The sequence below is a fragment of the Schistocerca nitens genome, chromosome 1 (genome assembly GCF_023898315.1).
Source record: "Schistocerca nitens isolate TAMUIC-IGC-003100 chromosome 1, iqSchNite1.1, whole genome shotgun sequence".
Classification (NCBI taxonomy): Eukaryota; Metazoa; Arthropoda; class Insecta; order Orthoptera; family Acrididae; genus Schistocerca; species Schistocerca nitens.
In genome coordinates, this window is record NC_064614.1 from 155,516,016 (window position 1) to 155,539,182 (window position 23,167).

At 42.0% G+C, this 23,167-nt stretch overlaps 1 protein-coding gene across 2 annotated transcripts in view; it reads left to right on the forward strand.

Annotated features, from left to right (window-relative positions):
• The first annotated feature begins 1,364 nt into the window (after positions 1-1,364).
• The window catches only part of LOC126243886 (putative inorganic phosphate cotransporter), a 110,457-nt gene continuing 88,654 nt past the window's right edge, over positions 1,365-23,167 (forward strand). Inside the window, exons 1-2 of one of the 2 annotated variants that reach the window (XM_049948196.1) lie at positions 1,385-1,437; positions 22,200-22,286. In XM_049948196.1, coding sequence (XP_049804153.1) covers positions 1,398-1,437; positions 22,200-22,286 — 127 coding nt within the window. In that variant the 5' untranslated portion in view covers positions 1,385-1,397. Of the gene's footprint in view, positions 1,438-22,199; positions 22,287-23,167 lie in introns of both variants that reach the window. The other variant, XM_049948197.1, reaches the window with a different exon arrangement.

Below are 23,167 nucleotides of genomic sequence, written 5' to 3' on the forward strand. Positions count from 1 at the left end.
GTCTTGGGCACAAACAGCCCGATCGATGTGGTCCCGCAGATCTTCGATCTGGTTTGGAGTTTGGTGGCCAGTGGCCTACGCTAAACTAATCCTAGTGCTCTTCGAAACACGGAGAGGTGCGCCACGTTGCATTGACGTGCTGGTGGATGCCATAGTGCCGAGGAAAACCAAACTGGATGTGTTGTGGACATGGTCTCCTAGGACAGATGCATATTTCTGTTGATCCACTGTGCCTGTGACAAGATCACCTAGGGGATGCCACGTAAACTTTCCCCAGGTCATAAAGCACCCTTCTTCTCTGCTTTCAGACATTTTACGCAGTTTACAAACTTAGCCATTTCGGAAATGCTTCTAGTCTTGGTCTGGAAGCCAATGATCATGCTCTTTTGGACGTCTGGTGAATCGTTCCTTTCCTGCGTTACGACACCGACTGCACTGTTTATCCGCTTCCCTCTGACACACTTTATATATTCCCCACTGCCACCTGTCGTCTGTGAATGGTTATTGCACGTTGACATCGAATATAGGCTGTGATCACATTGATATAACTGGATCGAGTAATCTACGGCCGCCACCTCGTCTACACTCCGCCGCCAGCAATGGGGAGTGAAGCTTTCACAACACTATTCACTCGTGCTAGCGAAACGTCAGAAACGTCGTGAGACAAACGTCTTCCAAGGAAACTGAGACTGAAGTCAACAAGCAGCAGTTTGTCAAGAAGTGGCCACGAAAGTCTTAACAGTTTTACGTTTGACAGTATTGGTTTCAATGACTGAAAGTACATATGAGAACCCATCACACAAGTGTCTGCAGTAGTGTTTTAGCTCCAAACTCAATACGGTAGTAATGTTGCTTACAACAACTGCCAGTATCCGCATTTCTTGCAAAGCGGGCAGGCCTCGTTGCCCAAGGATTTGCTGTAGCAATCCTTTAGCGTAACCACCATGCATGCTCTATAGAGTGTGGAGGTAAAACAATAAACAGACGGAACATTCGTACTTCTCTGGCGTGCTTTGATTCACAGCTACACTGACAAAGCTCCTTTATTTCCATCTTCAAGTGTCTATACCTCCATTGGGACACAGTGACAGCCATATTTCCGTATGATCTTGTTTTGCTCCTTAACTTCTCAGGTCTCGTTCCCTGCAGTTAGTCCCCATTTAGCAAAATCGACCTTTTAGAATGACTTCCAAATACCATGGGCACACATCAGCATCTATCAATATAGTTTAAGTCAACGAACGCCTTAGTAGCCGCTGTGTACCCGTTGGTGAGCAGTACTCCAATAACTACGAGACAAGGCCAGCTGTTTAATAGATAGCGGCAGGTGTAGTCGTGTGGTGGGGAGGTGCGGACGACTGCAATCAGATCAAGCACACGCACATCAGTCAGCTGCCATGGCTACGAAGGAACACCAGCCTGACCCAGAGAAACACCGTAAGTACTGCAGCATCCATCAGAGCACGCTTATAACCGTATGAGGCGTCTAAATAAAATTAGAAAACACTACTGATGAATGGCTTGCAGTTTGACGCTGAATCAAAGAAAACCAGTTCAAAAGACACTGATTTCTTTGACAAGCGCCAACCGATCATGAGTAGTCGTCTAATATAGTGGAAATCTACCTCCAGCACGGCAAACAGATCTACATCTACACTCTGTGAATCACTGTGAATTGCATTGTGATTGTATTTTTTATTCGATCATATAATAAGTATCTTCTCGTTCCATTCAAGGATGGAGTGTGGGAACAAGGACTGCCGTTACACACTTGATTTATTTTGCACAAACTGTAGGAGATTAATGCAATTTTGTCATATGATGACACGATGGAGGCCGTGGCTGTTGTTTGAAGACAAATGTTGATGGTGTTAGGACAGCAACCAGCCACAAATTTACTTTCATTTCCTTTATTCAAAGGGCACTGTTACCGGTTTCGAATCGTTGTGATTCATCCTCAGACGGTTTACAAGCTTTCTTTATGACATGTTGTGTGTTTTTCACAGACTAATTTTCGTGAAACGTCGGTTTGGAGTGTTTGTTTCGATAACATTCGTCCAACAGATGTAAATGTATTCCCACTGCATTCTTATTGTTGCACACGTAAATTCTTCTCGCTAAACACTCCAAACCGACGTCTCACGAAAATTAATCTGTAAAAAACACACAACATATCATAAAGAAAGCGTGTAAACCGTCTAAAGATGAATCACAACGATTCGAAACCGGTGACGGTGCCCTTTGAATAAAGGAACTGAAAGTAAATTTGTGGCTGGTTGCTGTCATAACACCATCAACATTTGTAGGAGATTAGTTTGTGCATGTGCATAGGGAGGGGGTATTTTCGTAGTTTCTGCCCTGAAGGCGAATACTGAAGTTTTCTCAGCACTTCTTATGGCTTCTTTCCCCGCATGTCCGAAAGATTATGTGACATTATTTTACCCCCTCTTGCCACTCACTGCCACTCAGATAATTCACACCACAAATCTTTGTATACACTCTATGTTCACTGTTCGATGATCTGGTATGGGTCCCATACAAATCAGTAATATTGTATTTCTTGGTGACGCGTGTCTGACTTTATTATATTTGCATAAACTTTGAACAGACGTGCCTTACCACATTTTTAAACGCACGTATTCTGTACGTATGAAAATAATACCATTATGTCATATTCAGTGGTTAGAAGATACCGACTGTCCAGTTGTTGTTTTGTTTTTCTCTTTTTCTGCAGATCTGAAGATGGTCACTACTGACCGTAATTGAAGGTCTGCGGACACAAGTTTTGTGATCATAGACTGGAATAAAAGAAACTAATTCTACACTTTCTGGATCATTGTTTTTATTCGCGATTATGTTGCTGCTTGAATATCAAGCTGTCGGTTGTACAAGTTATTTGTATGCAATCTCTTTTGTCTACAGTTTCCATTTTCCCGGTATCCTTACAATGAATGGCGGTCTACCATTTTCTTTAGCTACAACTGAGCCTACAGTATGTTGTCCGTCCTCTCCGCTTCTCTGGAAATCGTTACTCCTAAACATCTGTACGGTATAACTAAACCTAATTGATTCACTAACCTTGTAATCAAGGGATATCCAGCATTTATGTTTTGTGAAGTGCACATCTTTTTAATTTCTCCAAATTAAGAGCTATGTGGCAGTCTTGACTAACAGGATATTATTGTCATTTTTCTGGGAAAGATTTTTCTATTACATAGCCCCATCATTTGCGAAACGTCTGACATTACTACTCACACTGAATGCGGTTCAGTGTTAGGTGAATTATACAATTACTTGCTACAAGATCAGAGGCAGATGACAACAGATACGCGGTGATTTTTTTGGGTCAACATAGAGACTGACATTCTTAACTCTTGTTGTTGTGGTCTGCAGTCCGAAGACAAATCTAATGCAGCTCTCCATGCTACTCTTCCCTGTGCAAGCATCTTCGTCTTCGTATAACTATTGCAGCGTACATCTTCTTAAACTGCTTACTGTATTCATCTGATCTGCCTTGACGAATTTTTACCCCCCGCCTCCACCGTCTTGTCTACAATACTAAAATGGTGATCCCTCGGTGTCTCTGAATGTGTCCCACCAACAACCGATCCCTTTCTCTAGTCAGGTCTTGTCACAAATTTCTTTCCTCCCCAATTCTGTTCAGTACCTGCTCATTAGTAACGTGATCTGCCAATCTAATCTTTAGCATTCTTCCATAGTAGCACATTTTTAAATCTTCAATTCTTTTTGTCTAAATACATTCCTGGAAATGGAAAAAAGAACACATTGACACCGGTGTGTCAGACCCACCATACTTGCTCCGGACACTGCGAGAGGGCTGTACAAGCAATGATCACACGCACGGCACAGCGGACACACCAGGGATCGCGGTGTTGGCCGTCGAATGGCGCTAGCTGCGCAGCATTTGTGCACCGCCGCCGTCAGTGTCAGCCAGTTTGCCGTGGCATACGGAGCTCCATCGCAGTCTTTAACACTGGTAGCATGCCGCGACAGCGTGGACGTGAACCGTATGTGCAGTTGACGGACTTTGAGCGAGGGCGTATAGTGGGCATGCGGGAGGCCGGGTGGACGTACCGCCGAATTGCTCAACACGTGGGGCGTGAGGTCTCCACAGTACATCGATGTTGTCGCCAGTGGTCGTCGGAAGGTGCACGTGCCCGTCGACCTGGGACCGGACCGCAGCGACGCACGGATGCACGCCAAGACCGTAGGATCCTACGCAGTGCCGTAGGGGACCGCACCGCCACTTCCCAGCAAATTAGGGACACTGTTGCTCCTGGGGTATCGGCGAGGACCATTCGCAACCGTCTCCATGAACCTGGGCTACGGTCCCGCACACCGTTAGGCCGTCTTCCGCTCACGCACCAACATCGTGCAGCCCGCCTCCAGTGGTGTCGCGACAGGCGTGAATGGAGGGACGAATGGAGACGTGTCGTCTTCAGCGATGAGAGTCGCTTCTGCCTTGGTGCCAATGATGGTCGTATGCGTGTTTGGCGCCGAGCAGGTGAGCGCCACAATCAGGACTGGATACGACCGAGGCACACAGGGCCAACACCCGGCATCATGGTGTGGGGAGCGATCTCCTACACTGGCCGTACACCACTGGTGATCGTCGAGGGGACACTGAATAGTGCACGGTACATCCCAACCGTCATCGAACCCATCGTTCTACCATTCCTAGACCGGCAAGGGAACTTGCTGTTCCAACAGGACAATGCACGTCCGCATGTATCCCGTGCCACCCAACGTGCTCTAGAAGGTGTAAGTCAACTACCCTGGCCAGCAAGATCTCCGGATCTGTCCCCCATTGAGCATGTTTGGGACTGGATGAAGCGTCGTCTCACGCGGTCTGCACGTCCAGCACGAACGCTGGTCCAACTGAGGCGCCAGGTGGAAATGGCATGGCAAGCCGTTCCACAGGACTACATCCAGCATCTCTACGATCGTCTCCATGGGAGAATAGCAGCCTGCATTGCTGCGAAAGGTGGATATACACTGTACTAGTGCCGAAATTGTGCATGCTCTGTTGCCTGTGTCTATGTGCCTGTGGTTCTGTCAGTGTGATCATGTGATGTATCTGACCCCAGGAATGTGTCAATAAAGTTTCCCCTTCCTGGGACAATGAATTCACGGTGTTCTTATATCAATTTCCAGGAGTGTATTTTATCATCCATGTTCCACTTCCATACATGACTGCACTCCATACAAATACTTTCAGAAAAGACTTCATAACAATTAAATCTATATTCGATATTAACAATTGTCTCTTCTTCAGAAACTCTCTTCTAGCCATTGTCAGTCCATGTTTTATAATCTCTCTACTTCAGCCATCGTCAGTTATTTTGCTGCCTAAGTAACAAAATCTTCTACTTTAAGTGTCTCGTCTCCTAATCTAATCTCTTCAGCATTATCTAATTCAATTCGAAAACATTCCATTATCCTTGTTTTGCCTGTGTCGATGTTCATCTTACACCACCCTTTCAAGACAATGTCCAGTCCGTTCAGGTGCTGTTCCAAGTCCTTTGCTCTCTCTGACAGAATTACAATGTCATCGGCAAATCTCAAAATTTTTATTTTTTCTACCTGAATTTTAATTCCTACATCAAATTTTTCGTTTTTTTCCTTTACTGATTGCTGAATGCATGGATTGAGTATCCTATGTGATAGGCTACAATTCTGTCACACTTTCTTCTCAATCACTGCTTGCCTATCTTGTGCGTCGACTCTTGTAACTGCTGTCTAGTTTCAGTACAAGTTTTAAATAGCCTTTTACGCCGTGCGTTTTAGCCCTGCCACGTTCAGGATTTCAAAGAAAGTAATCTAGTCAACATTGTCAAAAGCTTTCTCCTGGTCTACAAATGCTAAAAACGTAGGTTTGCCTTTTGTTAATCTATTTTCTAAGACAAGTTGTGGGGTCAGTATTACCTCGCGAGTTCCTACATTTCTCTCGAATTCAAACTGATCTTTCCCGCATAACTACGTTTCTTAAGTAAATATAGCATTATTTTTTCTCGTTGGACACAAAGTTATCGTTCTGGATAATGCTACGTTCTATGGTGGATGACAAAGAGCATCATGGAGTTCAAATGGTCAGTAAGATAATTGTAATGAAACAGGATCTCCCATTGGGATTTTATTATTACCCGTGACTGGTTTCCACCATCATCTTGTCATCGTTGCAGCGTGCTTGTTATGCCAAAAAGAAACGTTCTCTCAAATCAAAGACATGTCATCTGCATACTTGGATTTTCTTAGTTAGTAACTAGCATGTGATGGAGATACAAATTAAACAGAATGAGAGCAAGGGCTCATCTTTAAGAGAGGCCATTCTTGCTTAGGATTCATCGTCTTCTAGCTTCTCCATCCAGAAAAACTGGAAACCATAGAACAGAGAGCAAGTTGATGAGTAAATTAACTAGATTCTAATATGAGATTACACCAACAAACTCGAACATCAGATGTTCTCTCCATACTATCACGGAAGCTGTAGTTGAACGTTCACCATTCGGGATAAGGTACTGAATTCTCTGCGTCAAAGTTACTTTGAGCCAACTGCATGACTGTTAAGATACTCCACATGATTATGTCATAGTTATCTCAGCAATGTTATACAATTTTATCTGCATTTTGGAAATCTAGGAAGATGAAATCTACCCGCTCAGTTTTATTTAATGTTTGCAGGATTTTGCGTTTGAATATAACTTGTTGTTTTCCACAGGCAAACCTTTTTTTCATAATTTTTTTAGAATTTTGTGTAAATTTTCTTTCGCTCAATAAATATGTTCTTGGTTTCAACCATCAATGGACTTAATTGGCACTCACTCCACTGTAATTCCGTGTATCAGTTCTTCTGCCGGCCGCGGTGGTCTCGCGGTTCTAGGCGCGCAGTCCGGAACCGCGCGACTGCTACGGTCGCAGGTTCGAATCCTGCCTCGGGCATGGATGTGTGTGATGTCCTTAGGTTAGTTAGGTTTAAGTAGTTCTAAGTTCTAGGGGACTGATGACCTCAGAGGTTAAGTCCCATAGTGCTCAGAGCCATTTGAACCATTTTTTCTTCTACTCCTATAGGCTGGAGTGACCTTCCCACTGCAGAAAAATTTGAGTGATTGTTAGGAATCGAACTCCGGACTTGGTGTTAGTTGTTAACTGGTAGAATATGGGGGAGACCTCTTGCTTCAGATGTGGAAGTAGGAGGAAGTAAGTGGTGGGACGGCGTAGATGCTCCAGTAAGAATACGTTTACTCATGTTAACATATGGATCACATCATGAGCATACAGGAAGGTTTCGAAGCCAAAAACAACCTTTACATACAACATAAAAGTGAATGACATGTAACAGTAAATTATTTTTTCAGTTTTATATTTTCTAACAAAAGCAGTTATTTTTAACATCTTCAACTTTTATAGTCCTGTCTTCCTCAGTTGCGTGTAATATTACGGTATATTAATAATTTTTACTTATGGACCGTCTGACAGCAACTGAATAAAATACAATTTTAGTGCCATACGCGTTTCGCCTTTATTTTCTGCAAGGCAGCACACACCAATCAGATAATTGTAAACAGAGATTCCAAACAAAGAGGACTGGCATTTTGTGAAGAGCATTATTTAAAGTAACACTCCGCTTGGGTATATCGAAATCTGGTATGCGGTCAGCAACATGTGAAGCCTGATTTCTCTGAGAAATGTAGGGAAAGTAGCATGAATGAAAATTAACAATCGTGAAGTGAATTTTCGAAACGGATATGGAACAAATCACTATAAGGCCACGTCAATCGTTGTCATAATAAGGCCACGACCGTCTTTGTCATACTACACCCGTAAGTCTGTAAATATCTATGTATGTGAAGAGCTTTATTTTTGTTGTACTTAGATAGTATTAACAAGACATGTTCAATGTCCTTGTAAAAGAAATCGACAGATGAATGAAACTACTACTACTACTACCACCACTACTATTGCTACTACTACTATTGCTAACTACTAATACTTGTATTAAAACTACTATCAAGTGTTTAATTATTAATTCATGTAAATCGAGAGATCAATTTCGTAATAGCTGAAAGGATTAAAGCTGGCAAGCCAAATCAATATGCTATTGAGGAATTAGAGAGCTACTTAAAGAGTTTCTGTGCAGTTATTATCTAACTCCAATTATTTAATAGATTAACTCATGGCGAACAGTTCCTTTCAAAGGATTTATCTTTCTTTGGCAGGCCATAAGGACCGTTTCGCTGTGGGATGTCGTTGCAGATTCCGTTAAAAAGAAGTGACGTGGCGCCTCCTAACATGACCATGACCATACGGTCTATTTTTTATGCTGTGTACCAACTGCAAAGAGCAAATACATCTCGCTGACCGTACAGACAACACAAGAGTGTCATCTCCTGCTGTTTGGCAGTTATGTTGGTAGTTAGACACTGTGCAGCACAGAGATAATAAAAGGACGAATTTGATTTGATTCCGCCGGCCGGAGTGGCTGAGCGGTTCTAGGCGCTACAGTCTGGAGCCGAGCGACCGCTACGGTCGCAGATTCGAATCCTGCCTCGGGCATGGATGTGTGTGATGTCCTTAGCTTAGTTAGGTTTAATTAGTTCTACGTTCTAGGGGAATGATGACCTCAGAAGTTAAGTCACATAGTGCTCAGAGCCATTTGAACCATTTTTGATTTGATTCTCTGCTATTTTTAACCTGTTCAGCTCACATTAGCTCAGTCTCAATCATGTACGTTCTCCGGTCTTGATTTCATGTTGGCACGGTATTTAACACCAATCCTTGGTGTTCCGAAATGAGAGCAGTGTCTAGAAGCGATCATAGGCATTAAGTCTAATGACTTCCGAATTATCATGCACGTGATTGTCTGGGTGGTGCTTCAGAGAGTGCATGCCAGACTCTGGTCAGCTCTTTGGATACCCTACCAAGCGAATCTCTGTGATGACCACAGTTTACTAGCGTCCCTCTTCATCGTAACCCTGTCTGTGGAAGCCTCAGGCAAAGTTAATTTCGTTACCCTTGTGGCTAGTCGATGTTTTTTCCAACACTTTCAGTTGCCCACCGTATGTACCTAACCTATCTCACTTAATCACTATTCAGTATCATATCTGCTGTAATATGTGCAACTCTTAAATGATCGTCTCAATTCCTAAATAACCTATCGTATCAAAATTAGAGGTGGTAGTTTAATTGTCTTCTTCCAACCTTTTGTAAACTAGACTGCAATAAAAACTGCATGCAAAGCAACAAAGAGTTACTGGTCATTATTTGACTGTAGAGGTGTTGTTTCTCCCCTTTATCCACATGTAATATCGTTTATGCAGAAGCACTTAACTGATTAGGTGCTGTCAGAACGATTACTTGCTTGTCAGATGCAGCCGGCCGCTGGTGGCCGAGCGGTTCTGGCGCTACAGTCTGGAACCGCGCGACTGCTACGGTCGCAGGTTCGAATCCTGCCTCGGGCATGGATGTGTGTGTTGTCCTTAGGTTAGTTAGGTTTAAGTAGTTCTAAGTTCTAGGGGACTTATGACCTCAGCAGTTGAGTCCCATAGTGCTCAGAGCCATTTGAACCATTTTGTCAGATGCGAAGTTCATTGTTGCCATTGTATCAATTTCCCCGTTGACTGAGAGGATTAATCTTGTATCGTCCCCTTTCTGTAGCATTAAAATTAATCCAAGGAGGATCAAGAAAATTTTCTCTCTCGCGGGACGCAAGAAGAGACCATGAAGAAAATACCCCTGAAAAAGATGTTACTCAGTTTGTCTACAGACACATTCTCGTTCGAGTAGACAGGACTGTCTTTAAACAGAACCTTTGTAGTTGCTGAACGCTCATACGAACAAGATGTGTTGTGCTCATCGCAATCTGCTAGAAAAAGTTTCTTAACAAACAAAGATTTGGAAAATATTACCCACGTAGGCTTCTGCTTCTGCTTGACGTTTGTTAAGAAATGACAAGTTCTGCATATCAAGAGATTCTATACCACTGATAAACATAAAAAATAGTGAGGAAATAATAACTAGCGTGGAAACTTTAAAACTTTTAGATGTCAATACTGATGCGAATTTAATGTGAAAAACAAACCACATTCTGGAAGTCCTACAACAACTTCGTTCGGCCACATTTCCACTTCGAATCACTGCAAATCTCGGAGAGAACAAATCAGTCAGTTGACATATTTTGCGTGTTTTGATTCAATAATCTCGTATGGAATAATGTTCTGGTGTTAGCTTTAGGAAAGAGAATTTTCGTTGTTGAAAAAGTGCTGTAAGAATAATATGTGATGATCACCCACAATCATCTTGCAGATATTTCTTTAAGTAGGTGTGCATTTTGATTCACAGCTTAATTATTCTCTGAAGGAGTGCGTGGTAAATAATCTAATGCAACTCAAAACGAACAATCACGTTCATAATTACAATACCAGAAGAAGAAAATGACATTCATTACTGCCATTAAGGCTTACTTTGGCACAAAGCTGGGGCACATTGCTGACACCAAAATTTTTACTCGCTTATCCATTGATATAAAAAAGTTTGCTTGAAACAAACTCATGAAGTTTCTCCTTGGCAACTCTTTCTATTTCGTAGAATAATTTGTACTTTTCTAAGGTGTAAAGGTTGGTGAGTAGGAAATAGAAACAACTTATGCATGGTCAGCTAGTAGCCAAATTTGCATATGAATGTTTGATATGAATGTAAAGTGACTCATTCCACATCATTACGATTAGTAGTACTAAAGATCCATAGATCATTAAACTAACAAGCAAGAAGTTGATAGCGTTTCTATGAATCGTAATTAACAACCAACTAACTGGTAATTCTCACACATCGATCCCGTGGACTTTCAACCATTGATTATCCATTCCAATACAAGATAAATATTTTGAATAATGTACAGATGATGAGACCAATACTTGTGGCATATGATGTCATATTTCGATATGAACGATTGTCAAAAAGATTAAGTGATAGTTGTTTATCAGCTACATGCTCCCCACAGTGGACACAGATAATTATCTGTAGAAATACATAACAAAGTATAACTGCAGCTGAAAGTTAACTATCTAAAAGTGGCCACAGTTTTCCGCAACTTACTGCAGTGATAACTGCGCGATGGAATGTTTTTAAATGATCGCGACTTTAAAAATTTATTTCAGAGAATAACACTGATTTTTCCTAATTTTGTTTACGTGGTAGAGGCACGTACGCTTTCTGTATCTCTTTACCTAAGTATGACAGAGAGAAGTGGGGCAGTGCCTCAAACGATTACACATTTAAATGCGTTCAAGCTTGAAGATACCAAGGACTGAACTTCGGAAGAAACTTAACAATAGTTTGCTACTGAAAACCGATTAAGATTACATAATGTGAACAAAGGATCACGTTCTGACGGAATTCCAATTCCAATTTATCTTAAGTACTCTGCAAACCATTACCTTCTTTTTTAGTCGATTGTATCGAGAATCTGTCGCATCCTGAAAAGTTGCGTGAGACTAGAAAAGATCAGTGATCACAGTATTTTATCGTTCGTTTGTTATAGGATCACAGTGAATAATCTGAGCTCAAAGATTATGACATTCCAGGATGGAAGCAAATTCATCTTAACGTATGAGCTCGCAATTCAGAAAAAGCACCAGTGCGAAACACAGCTTGCCCTATTCAAACATATCTTGCGTGAACAGGTTTATTCAGTCTTCCTTGATTTGCAAATGTAGGGATATGTAAGTTACTGCAGTGTGTAGGACAAATAAGTCTGTAATATCATATACAGTACTGGTGGTGTGCTGCTTTACATAGTCACGTCGATTAAATACCTAGGCGTAACGTCGGAGGTATGTAAGGCGAGTGGTCGAATTCGCTTTATTGGGAGAATCGTAGCTCATCTATAAAGGAGGCAGCACTAGTGCGACCCATTCTTGACTGCTTGAGATTCTCAGCAGATCGGATTGAAGGAAGATGTCGTCAAAGGCCTGCTGCTAGATCTGTTACTGATAGGTTCGGTCAGTAGGCGAGTATTATTTGAGATGTTTCGTGAACTTAAATGGGAATCCTTGGAGGGAATACGACATTCTTTTTGCAAAACTCTATTGAGAAAGCTTAGAGAACCGCCGTTTGCGGCTGACTGGCAAACGATTCCATTGTCGCCATCGTACATTTCGCGTAAGAATCGAGAAGCGAAGAGAGGAGAAATTAGTGATCGTACGAAGACGCGAAGAACGTCATTCTGTCCACGCTAATTTTGCGAGTGGATCAGGAAAGGGACTGGGTAGTAGTGGTACAAGTACACCTTCGCCATGCACCATATGGTGGCCTTGGACAGATGTACACTCTCGACTAATAGCAAAGATACAGTCATACAGAGTATCTTTGTTAATGTGTGTCTGTGGCTCCATGAACACTTGGCTAACTGTACCGAGTATATTATATTAGGCGGCGAATGTTTCCCAGAAGCGGAAATACAAGGTGCGACCGTAAATTTTGCGTTTGCTGCAGCACAGATGTAACGTAGCGCGACTCCGATGTAGGTATGTAACCACTGACAGGGAGGCATGGGATTAGTGTGACATTTGTACCTTTCCATCGCGCGTGCTGTGAATGCTGAAACGTTAATTGTGGCGACGTTATTACCATATGGTTCCAAGGAGGATCAACGTGCTGTTATTGTTTTCCTGGCTGCCGAAGGACAAACACCAGTAGACATTCATCGGAGAATGAAGAACCATGTCTGTCGAAACCACCGTTGTGTGATAGTGCGCAAAGTTTCGTGGTGCTGGTTCATGATAACGCAAGTCCACACATCGCAAATATTGTAGCGCATGAGTTATACCAAGTCAAGAGGGAGACTCTCGAGCACCTGCCCGACAGTCCTGGTCTATGCGATACAACGCCTTCGGTATCTTAAAAAAGACCCAGAATGCTCGACGATTGCCGGCAGTGGTGGCCGAGCGGTTCTAGGCGCAACAGTCTGGAACCGCGCGACCGCTACGGTCGCAGGCTCGAATCCTGCCTCGGGCATGGATGTGTGTGATGTCCTTGGGTTTGTTAAGTTTAAGTAGTTCTAAGTTCTAGGGGACTGATAACCTCAGAAGTTCAGTCCCATAGTGCTCAGAGCCATTTGAACCATTTGCTCGACGATTCCTGTCCGAAGTATATGTGCAACGCGCAGTTACGGACTTATTCAGGTAGCCGGACACTGTGTTTTACCAACCAGGTATCTTCAATTTGCTGTGTCGGTGGGACATTTGCTTCAATGCTTATTGAAATTTTTTGCCATACGGCTTCAGAATGGGATCTCTTTGAACACCTCTTATAACATCATCTGTGCCCCAAGAAAGTGTAATAAAAAAAGCAAGAGCTTCGCGTTCTTGCCCAGACGGCCCAGTCGGGACCGACCGACCGCCGTGTCAACCTCTGCCAGTGGCGTCATGTGGATACGATATGGACGGACATGGGAGTAGCGCACCGCTGTCCCGGCTGTTGTCGGCCTTCCGGACTTTCGCGTTGCTACTTCTCACACAAATAGATCCTCAGCAGGCCTTTTGAGGCTGAGTGCACCGCCTTCCAGTCCTCCAACCAAGGAAAAATCTCTGACAGTACTGGAGTTCGAGTTCGGGTGCTCCGCATAGCTGATTACTGAAGTACGGAAGTGGACGACAAAGCGTAATACGATCTCTAATGTTTTCAATATACATAACATCAGCAACCCTGTAAGATTACGGAAATATACATCGAAGTATCAGCGCTATGTAATCTCCCCACGGAAAATTACCCTCTACCACGCAATAATTAATAATGGTCAATCAAATCATCCACAATTATTTACGTTTGAAAAGTATCTGATCAGATTTTCTAGTAATATATGCGCCGACAGCTCGTCGACGCCAAGGTATTTTTCTAGTACGTTTATTCTTTGGAATAACAGAGATACAGAGAGATGTATGCTCCATGGTTATTATAGAGGGATAAAGGAACAGCTTCGGAAGTATCGGTTGGAAGATTGTCGGGTTGCTAAAAGCGACATATTTACTCTTCTTCTCGCTAAAACGAGCTATTAACGTTTGTGCCGCTAGCGTGATAGGTAAAGAGAAAGAAAAAACTGTAAAAGCAAATTACATGAGACTTGGAATCAACAGAAAACGGAACATGTAATGGAAATGGATTCAATATACTATTTTCCTCAGAAATAAGGTTTGTGAACATTTTATTCTAGAGTGAATGACGAATGAGTTCTCTGTCTGAATCATTGATGATTGTCTTGGCCCTGTAATTAGTGGGGAAGTTTCAACTGTGACGAAGAGAGCCTGCAATCTCCGAGGTTTTATAAGTCGTCCAAAAAGGCTTCGTCCACATCTGAAATTCTAAATCTGTCGTAAACTGAACGAATTGTTCAAACGATCGATTTTCCCAACTGAATACAGCGCTTAATAAAAATAACAAATGTAAAGATCTTTTCCAGCAAGCCAGCCGCTGAATATTAAGACGAAGGGCTCCACCAGAGATTCCACTAGGCTGATTTCACGTAAGTAATATATTTAAACTGTACACAGATAAAGGACAGAGAGAGAGAGAGAGAGAGAGCGAATGAAATTCGAGAAAATACTCAGAATCCTCCATTAGCATAATTGTTTGTCTGTCTTATCACGGATCAGCCTAAACATAAAATACGAAGCCCTAACTTTATTGTACCGATTTATGTGTGAGAGTGAAGGAGTAATATAGGCGACAGATACACCTCTGTACAGACAAAACATTACACCAAGTTAGCGGCAAGCTGCATTCACAGACTTTCATCATTTACAGTAGAGAATTCATTATAGCTGGACGATCGATAGTTATTGCAGAAATACTTGGACAATATTTTCATGTGTTGTAATGAATGACACTTTTATTTAAAGTTGGATAAAGGTATCAAAGACAAAGAAGTCGATAATAACTGGTTATAAAATTAGTGGTGAACGTCTTGAGAACGTCACGTCTTGTATTAGATCGGTGCATAAGTTCATAGTGTTTATGGTTGCATGTTGGTATTTCGGTTGCTATGGCTTTATTTATAGATTGTCATTTTTATTTGTAGTTTACCTTTGCTATTTCAGTTGGCCTATTGTCGTTTTGTCATTTGGAGACAGTGAGTGGAACTGTGAACGCTACAAAATGAAGTGCCAAGTGAAAAAATCGGACGATATCTGACGTATTCTGCAGTCTTTCTTTGTTATTGCTCGCGTAACAACTAATATATTGATAAATGGATGCCGGTCGGAGTGGCCGTGCGGTTCTGGGCGCTACAGTCTGGAACCGAGCGACCGCTACGGTCGCAGGTTCGAATCCTGCCTCGGGCATGGATGTGTGTGATGTCCTTAGGTTAGTTAGGTTTAGTTAGTTCTAAGTTCTAGGCGACTGATGACCTCAGAAGTTAAGTCGCATAGTGCTCAGAGCCGTTTGAGCCATTTGATAAATGGATGAGGTAAAATACGTTGCTATGAAAGGAGCCCTTAAATACTTTTTAGGGATGCTGTGCTGTGACTTTCTTTGGATCATTAATTTTCAACAAAACAAAATATATTATCTTCTTATTATTCTGGATGTCGCTTTCTATAAAAGGAACATTGTTCTGTTATTGTAACTCGCTGTAAAGTTCAGCATACCTTTCTTACTTTACAGTTATTGAAAAGGTTACTGAAAATTATTTCGTTATCAATATTGATGTTGCAGTACGCAAAGTTTGTACAACATCAAAATTTTACAGTGGATTTTTGTTAACATTAAAACACTACTAAGTACTAAGTACCACGACTAACACGAGAACATGAGACTATTATCAGAGAAAAAAATGTTTTTACTATAATGTTTGCCAGACCAGAACTACGCACAGCAAGATTTCTTTTATGTCATGAAGGTAAATTATCTTTCTGCGCTGTTAATAATATAACATCACCTGCAGCCCGTGTCCACCTTTAAAACACATTATAAAATCTGCTGCTCTGCCATGCAATCCCGAAAGCTCAAAGAAATAATATTAGTTCACTATTACCTGTCAACTTCTTTGCAGTATGATTGGTTTCATTTAATGCAGTTTGAATGCGTCGCTGCAGCGGATCTTTCATTCGGAGCGCAGCTCTGCAACACGAATAATATTTAAATAGCTGAAAATCTCTTAAATGGATGGGATAAATTACCAGGCAAGCTTATTACAAATCATAATGCGAGTTTTCACTAAGTAACTCTATTCAAAACATTTAGACAGATTAAATTCTTACACACGTTTACAAATCAGTGCCTAATGGCGTCCTTCTCTCAGTCTTGACAAAAGAATGCTACACAAGCATACAACATAGCGTCACAGGCTCTTCCTACTCACGTAACTCCAAAAAGACGACAGAGAATTTAATAATCGTTCACTACTATTTATACTCGATTTAAAATATTTACATCTTTGTTTGATATTTAATAAGTATCGTCTGTGGCGGTTCCAGTACTTACCGACACAGATATTATAAGAATCGATACATAATTCATACAAGTATAAAACATGACACATAATGGTTTCTCTTTATTACACAAAGTTCGCACAGTCATTGCGCATGCAGAAATAAAATTACAATCATCCAGTTCAATTAATTTTCCTTTTTTTTACCACATATAATACGTATTTTGCCAGGAGACGTTACAGGTGGTCCGCACAGCTGATTTCTGAACTGCGGAAGTGGACAAGAAAGCGTAATATGGTCTCTAATATTTTCAATATAAATAGCATCAGCAGCCCTTAAGATTACGGAAACATACATCAAATTATCAGCACTGGACGATCGTTAGTGATTGCAGAAAGACTTGGACAAAATTTTCATATGTTGTAATGAATGACAGTTTTATTTAAAGTTGGATAAAGGTATCAAAATACAAAGAAGCCGATAATAACTGGTTATAAAATTAGTGGTGAAGTCTTGATAGCGTCACGTCTTGTATTAGGTCGGTGCATAAGTTCGTAGTGTTTATGGTTGCATCTTGGTATTCCGGTTGCTATGGCTTTATTTATAGATTGTCATTTTCATTTGCAGTTTACCTTTGCTATTTGAGTTTACATATTGTCGTTTCGTCATTTGGGGATAGTGAGTGGAGCTGTGGACGCTACAAAATGAAGTGCCATGTGAAAAAATTGGATCATTTCCGACGTATTCTGCAGTCTGAGTTCAGCAAAACGGCGACAGCATCGGAGGCAGCAAGAAACATTAAAGTCGAGTGTGGGGATAATGCACCGGATAGAGCACGGCAGCAAAATGGCTTTCTCGTTTTACGGAGGATCGTTTCAAAATTATTGATACTACAGTCAGGAAGACCTTCGAGGTTTGACGAAGGTCGTTTAAACGCATTAATGCACATCAGTCTACTCGAGAACTGGCAGATATGATGAACTGTGGTCATTCTATCATCGCGTTCATTTGCATGCAATAGGGAAGGGTATAAAATCAGTTGAATGCGTACCGTATGCATTAATCCAAAATAACAAATATCAGCGGGTGGCGATATGTCCACCTCTACTTGCTCATCATTTGGCTAGTGAACAACGCTGACCATTCCTATCCTGTATCGTTAATAGTGACGAGAAATGGTGTCTTAATGCTAACTTAAGGAAAAGAAAGTAACGGTTGAGCGCGATCAAAGCAGCAATTCCCGGAACATGGACCTGCGCGCATCCACCAAAGATAATGTTATGCCTCTGGTAGAAAAGCGACGGTGTGTTGTACTACGAATTTCCTCCCCGAGGTGTAACCATTGCTGACATTTATTGTCAACAAATGAGGCGTCTTGCACATGCTGTCCAAGAACGACTACGGAAAGACTGCGTGAAGTGATATACTCCACTATAGCGCCCGTCCGCACTGTGTTAGATTGCTCAAAAACACTATGCTTGAGAAGTCATTCCGCACCCACCTTATTCACCTGATTTAGCTGCGCCCTCCGATTTTCACCTTTCCCGCTCTCTATCGAACAACCTTCAAAACTTCTTGCCCACGGGAAAATGCGCTGTGAACATGACTCTCTTCGTCTTAAGACCACGTGATTTCTAAAGATATTTCGAATTTCCGCGAGCTATAAAGTATTGTTTCAGTATTTGGATTCCTTAGCAGGTATGGATTACAACATCCAACACCTTCAGAGAGACGGTGCTAAGATCATAATACTTCGATATAGCAGTGGGATTCCGGAACATATGCTGTGTTCGAACATTACGAACAACCTGGAAGAGAAACGATCTATTGACACATAGTCAGCAGGCACTCAGGAAATTTCAGTCTCGTGAAACACAACCAGCTCTTTATTCACACATTCCTAGGTTCCTAGATTCACACATTTCTAGATTTTGGCCTTTGGCACCGTTCCTCATAAGCTGCTTCTAATAAAATTGCGTGCCTATGGAGTATCAGTTGTGCGGCTGGTTCAGATGGTTCAAATGGCTCTGAGCACTATGGGACTTAACATCTGAGGTCATCAGTCCCCTAGAACTTAGAACTACTTAAACCTAACTAACCTAAGGACAGCACACACATCCATGCCCGAGGCAGGATTAGGACCTGCGACCGTAGCGGTCGCGCGGTTCCAGACTGAAGCGCCTAGAACCGCTCGGCCACTCCGGCCGGCATGTGCGCCTGCGTTCGTGATTTCGTGACAGTAACAAACTAGAAGTACGGTAAATTAGAATATCAGTGGTGTTTGTCGCAGGATTCTAGTGCCAATCGTGTACGAGATACCTTATTTTGAAATGTTTCCACACCGACACTTGTTGTACTATTCAACCTGCGTTATTGCTAGGTACAATGTTCTTATGTTTGCTTAGAATGTGCTTGTGTGTTCCTTGACTGCAATGCAACCTGCTACTCAGTTAGTGTGTGACAGCACACGCATTAGGCCATGCTTGAACGATGGGATTTACAAGGGCAGAAAAAGCCAACATGCTTATGGTGCATGGAGAGTGAATGAAGGATGCAGTTTCTTTCTTGTACGTTGTATGTGGCAAGATACCCCAACAGATGTCAATCACCTCGGCAGTTATTTATCAACCTATTTAACCTATTACGTGAAATTGGTAGTGTAACACCTGGACAACGCAACACAACGAAACAAGTGATGACAGAAGAGGATGAAATTAATGTTCTTGCTGCTGTTGTTTTGATCCGCATGTTACCTCCCGCGGAATTGTATGAGGGAGTGTCATGAATCAGAAAATTCTCTTACACATTCTCCGTCGACATTGGTTCGATCCCTACCATATCTCTCTCCATCGAGAGCTGCGTGGAAACAATTGTGAGAGTCGTGTTAACTTCTATACATGGGCATTAGGACAGGATACACTAGATCCATCATGTATCTTGTTTAATGGTGAAATCACATTTAGCTGTCATGACCAGGCAGATCACAGAAACATACACTATTGGCCTGTTGACAATCCCCGTTGGCTTCGTCAGGTGCAAGGCCTCGTTCATGGAGCATAAAAGTGTGGTGTGGTATAGTGAACCATGAGCTCATAGCCCTGTTTTCCATAGACGGAACACTGAACGCACACAAGTATCGTAGCCTCCTAAAAAACCATCTACCACGCATGCTAGAAGACGTTCCTCTGCAGATTAGGAGGTACTCGTGGTACCAACATGATAGCTGTCCAGCCCATAGTGCACGAAGTACTACAGCATGTCTTCAGGAATTCTTTCCAAATCGTTGGATTGGATGCAGAGGACCTGTACATTTACCGTCCCGTTCCCTGGATTTGTAACCTTTTTTCGGTGGGGAAAGCAGAAAGAGTGTGTCTACAAGGACACTCCAAATACACCAGGTGCTACAAGAGCCTGTTCGGACATCTCCGCTGAAAGGCTAGCATGTACGCAGCATCCGTTCCGTACCAGACCGGAAGCGTTTACGTCAGGCTGCTACCGGTTGTCATTTTGAACACAACTATAATGGCCAGTTGTCTCGTCACTGGTCAGAATCCACATAAATAGCGCACGTACTTATACTGTTATGTAGTGTGCGCTACCACAGGTATTGTACAAGTGATGCTGTGGCAGCTTTTGAAAATACGATGTCTCGCAAACGACTCCACTATGTTCTCATTTACCATACATTTTGTGTTGATGTCTACAAGCATTGTTTCATTTAAAAAGTATGTATTTGCACATGAAATACACTTTCTAAGTATTATTTGTGGAGTGGCTAACAATAAGAAATTCTGACTACCAATCCACGCTGTGAAAACCGCGCATCAATAGCTCTTTTCATTTCCACAATATTTGCGGTGAAAGCTTTACTGATTCACCCAGTATAAACGATTTAGGAGACAATATGAGCAGACTTCTTAGATTTTTTTTGAAGGTGATCCTGTCGCTTCTAGTCTAATAAAGTCTTCAGAAAATCAAAATTAATTGGAAAATGGTTTAGAGAAGTTATCTGAATGACGTGCAAAGTGGCAAATGACTCTAAATAATGAAAAAGTTTGAGGTCTTCTACATGAGTACTAAAAGGGATCCATTAAATTTTTATTAGACGATAAATCACACATATCTGAAGGATATAGCCAATATATTCGCACCGACAGAATCAGCAACTCTATGTATATATTCTTCAGTCCAGTTTGCACATGTTTAGTTACGTGAAATGTTTCGGTCTCCCTCGATCATCTTCAGATCTAAGTAGTTTCGTCAATAACCTGTCTTGCCTGTGTCAGAACCACATATTAGAACAATTAAAAATGTGCAACTGAGACTGAAGAATAAACGAGAATTGTTTGGAAAATAAAGGTGTCAATTCTACTCAATGCCTGGGGATTACCCTGAGGTGACAAAAGTCATGGGATACCTCCTAATATCGTGTTCGTCCTCCTCTTGCAATGCAAATCGACGCGGCATGGACTCAACAGTTTGGAAGCCCCCTACAGAAATACTGAGCCATGCTGCCTCAATCGCCGTCCATAATTGCGAAAATGTTTTCTGTGCAGGATTTTGTGCACGAACTGACGTCTCGATTAAGCCCCATAAATGTTTGCTCAGATTTATGTCGCACGATCTGGGTGGCCAACATTCTTTCGAATTGCCCAGAATGTTCTTCAAATCAATCACGAACAATTGTGGCCCGGTGACATGACATATTTGTTTAGGAACGTGAAGTCCATAAACGGTTGCAAATGGTCTCCAACTGGCCGAACATAACTGTTCCCAGGCAATTATCGATTCCATGTAAACATAGCCAACACCATTTTGGAGACAACACCAGATTGCACAGTGTCTCATTGTCAACTAGGATCCATGGGTTCGTGGCTTCTGCTCACCCTAACTCTACCACCAGCTCTTGTCGATTAAAATTGGGACTCATCTGACCAGACCACGGTTTTACAGTTGTTCAGGATCCAGCCGATATGATCACAAGCCCTTTAGAGGAGCTGCAGGCGATGTCGTACTTTTAGCAGAAGCACACACGTCGGTCGTCTGCTTCCATAGACCATTAACGTCAATAGTTCGATTAATCCATTGCTCTGTCTATGGGCTTAGATATTTACAAGGCGACCGCGCCTGCTCGTCATTAGCGATTTCGTCCAGTTTTGTGGTATCCGCAGCGCGTGGCCAGAAATGATACTGACGGAAGGGGGAGCTCTAGATGGCAAAGCGTTTAGAAAACATAACATTTTTGGCGCAGGTCGGACGAGGCAGGAGACACTTACCTTAGCGCGGTTCCCAGGCAGCAGTAGGCACAGACGTATGAGTACAGAATTGTAATTAGAATTTTGTGGGCAAGTCTTTACGTGGAAACATTTCTTTCAATTTTGTGTTGCTTATACTGCAAACAAACGGAAATAGTGCTCAATTTATTGCATTTATTAATGCTTTCCTCAAAAGCGTGAATAGGAAAGAAAAAAGCTAAATTTGCAATTGGAAATAAATTTCCGAAACAGGATTGTACTTACAGCGCCCACAATCACTCTGCAAAAAACTTTCCAAGAATGGATTGTAATTAACGCGTACAGCACGTCGTACTCTGTGAGTTTCATTTCGACGTTCGAGCAGCCACTATAATGATCATGTCCGAGTAATTAGTTTTTCTTTTTCTTGAGATCTGCGAATGTTTTTTACAGCCAGTGAAGTTATACAGTATTTATAACTGACCTACCTTTGTAGCTTCACGCGCAACGATCTACCTTTCAGAGCAGGGAGGCGAACCAGATCAGGATCCAGTCTGCACAGAGGGTTGGCGACTGTTGGTGCGGAACCGCGCTGCAGCTACCGTTGAAGGTTCGAATCCTGCCTCGGGCATGGATGTGTGTGATGTCCTTAGGTTAGTTAGGTTTAAGTAGTTCTAAGTCTAGCGGACTAGTGACCTCAGATGTTAAGTCCCATACTGCTTAGAGCCATTAGAACCATTTTTTAAACAATGTGCTGCTTGAATACTGCAAGCGCCTGACTGAAATTGTTGTGGAAAATATTCATTGTTTTCTGTTGGTGGCAAACAATGTCCGAAAAATGAAGACGTGTTGTATGAACGATACAGAAGAAACTTGAAATAATACACAAGCTCGAAGAAGGTGGTACAGGAACGCCAAATCTGACACATTTAAATTGTGGGTGAAACTACGATCCGCGATAGTCGAAAAATAAAATAATTCAGGTTGATAGCACTTCTGACTCATCTAAAGGGCCAAAGCTCCATTTAGACCCCTACTGGCAACCACAACATGAACTGGTGCCAAGTTAAACTTTTAAGTTTTGATTCGTAAATTGCAATCTCCCGCAAGACACTGTTTTCTTTCGAGTAGAAGAATCAGTCTTGTGAAATGAATCTTTCTGCGGCATCTTCATCTACATCTACATGGATACTTTCCAAATCACATTTAAGTGCCTGGCAGAGGGTTCATCAAACCACCTTCACAATTCTCTATTATTCCAATCTCGTATAGCGCGCGGGAAGAATGAACACCTGTATCTTTCCGTACGAGGTCTGATTACCCTTATTTTATCGTGGTGATCGTTCCGCCCTGTGTAGGTCGGTGACAACAAAATATTTTCGCATTCGGAGGAGAAAGTTGGTGATTGGAATTTCGTGAGAAGGTTCTGTCGCAACGAAAAACGCCTTTCTTTTAATGAGTTCCAGCCCAAATCCTTTATCATTTCTGTGA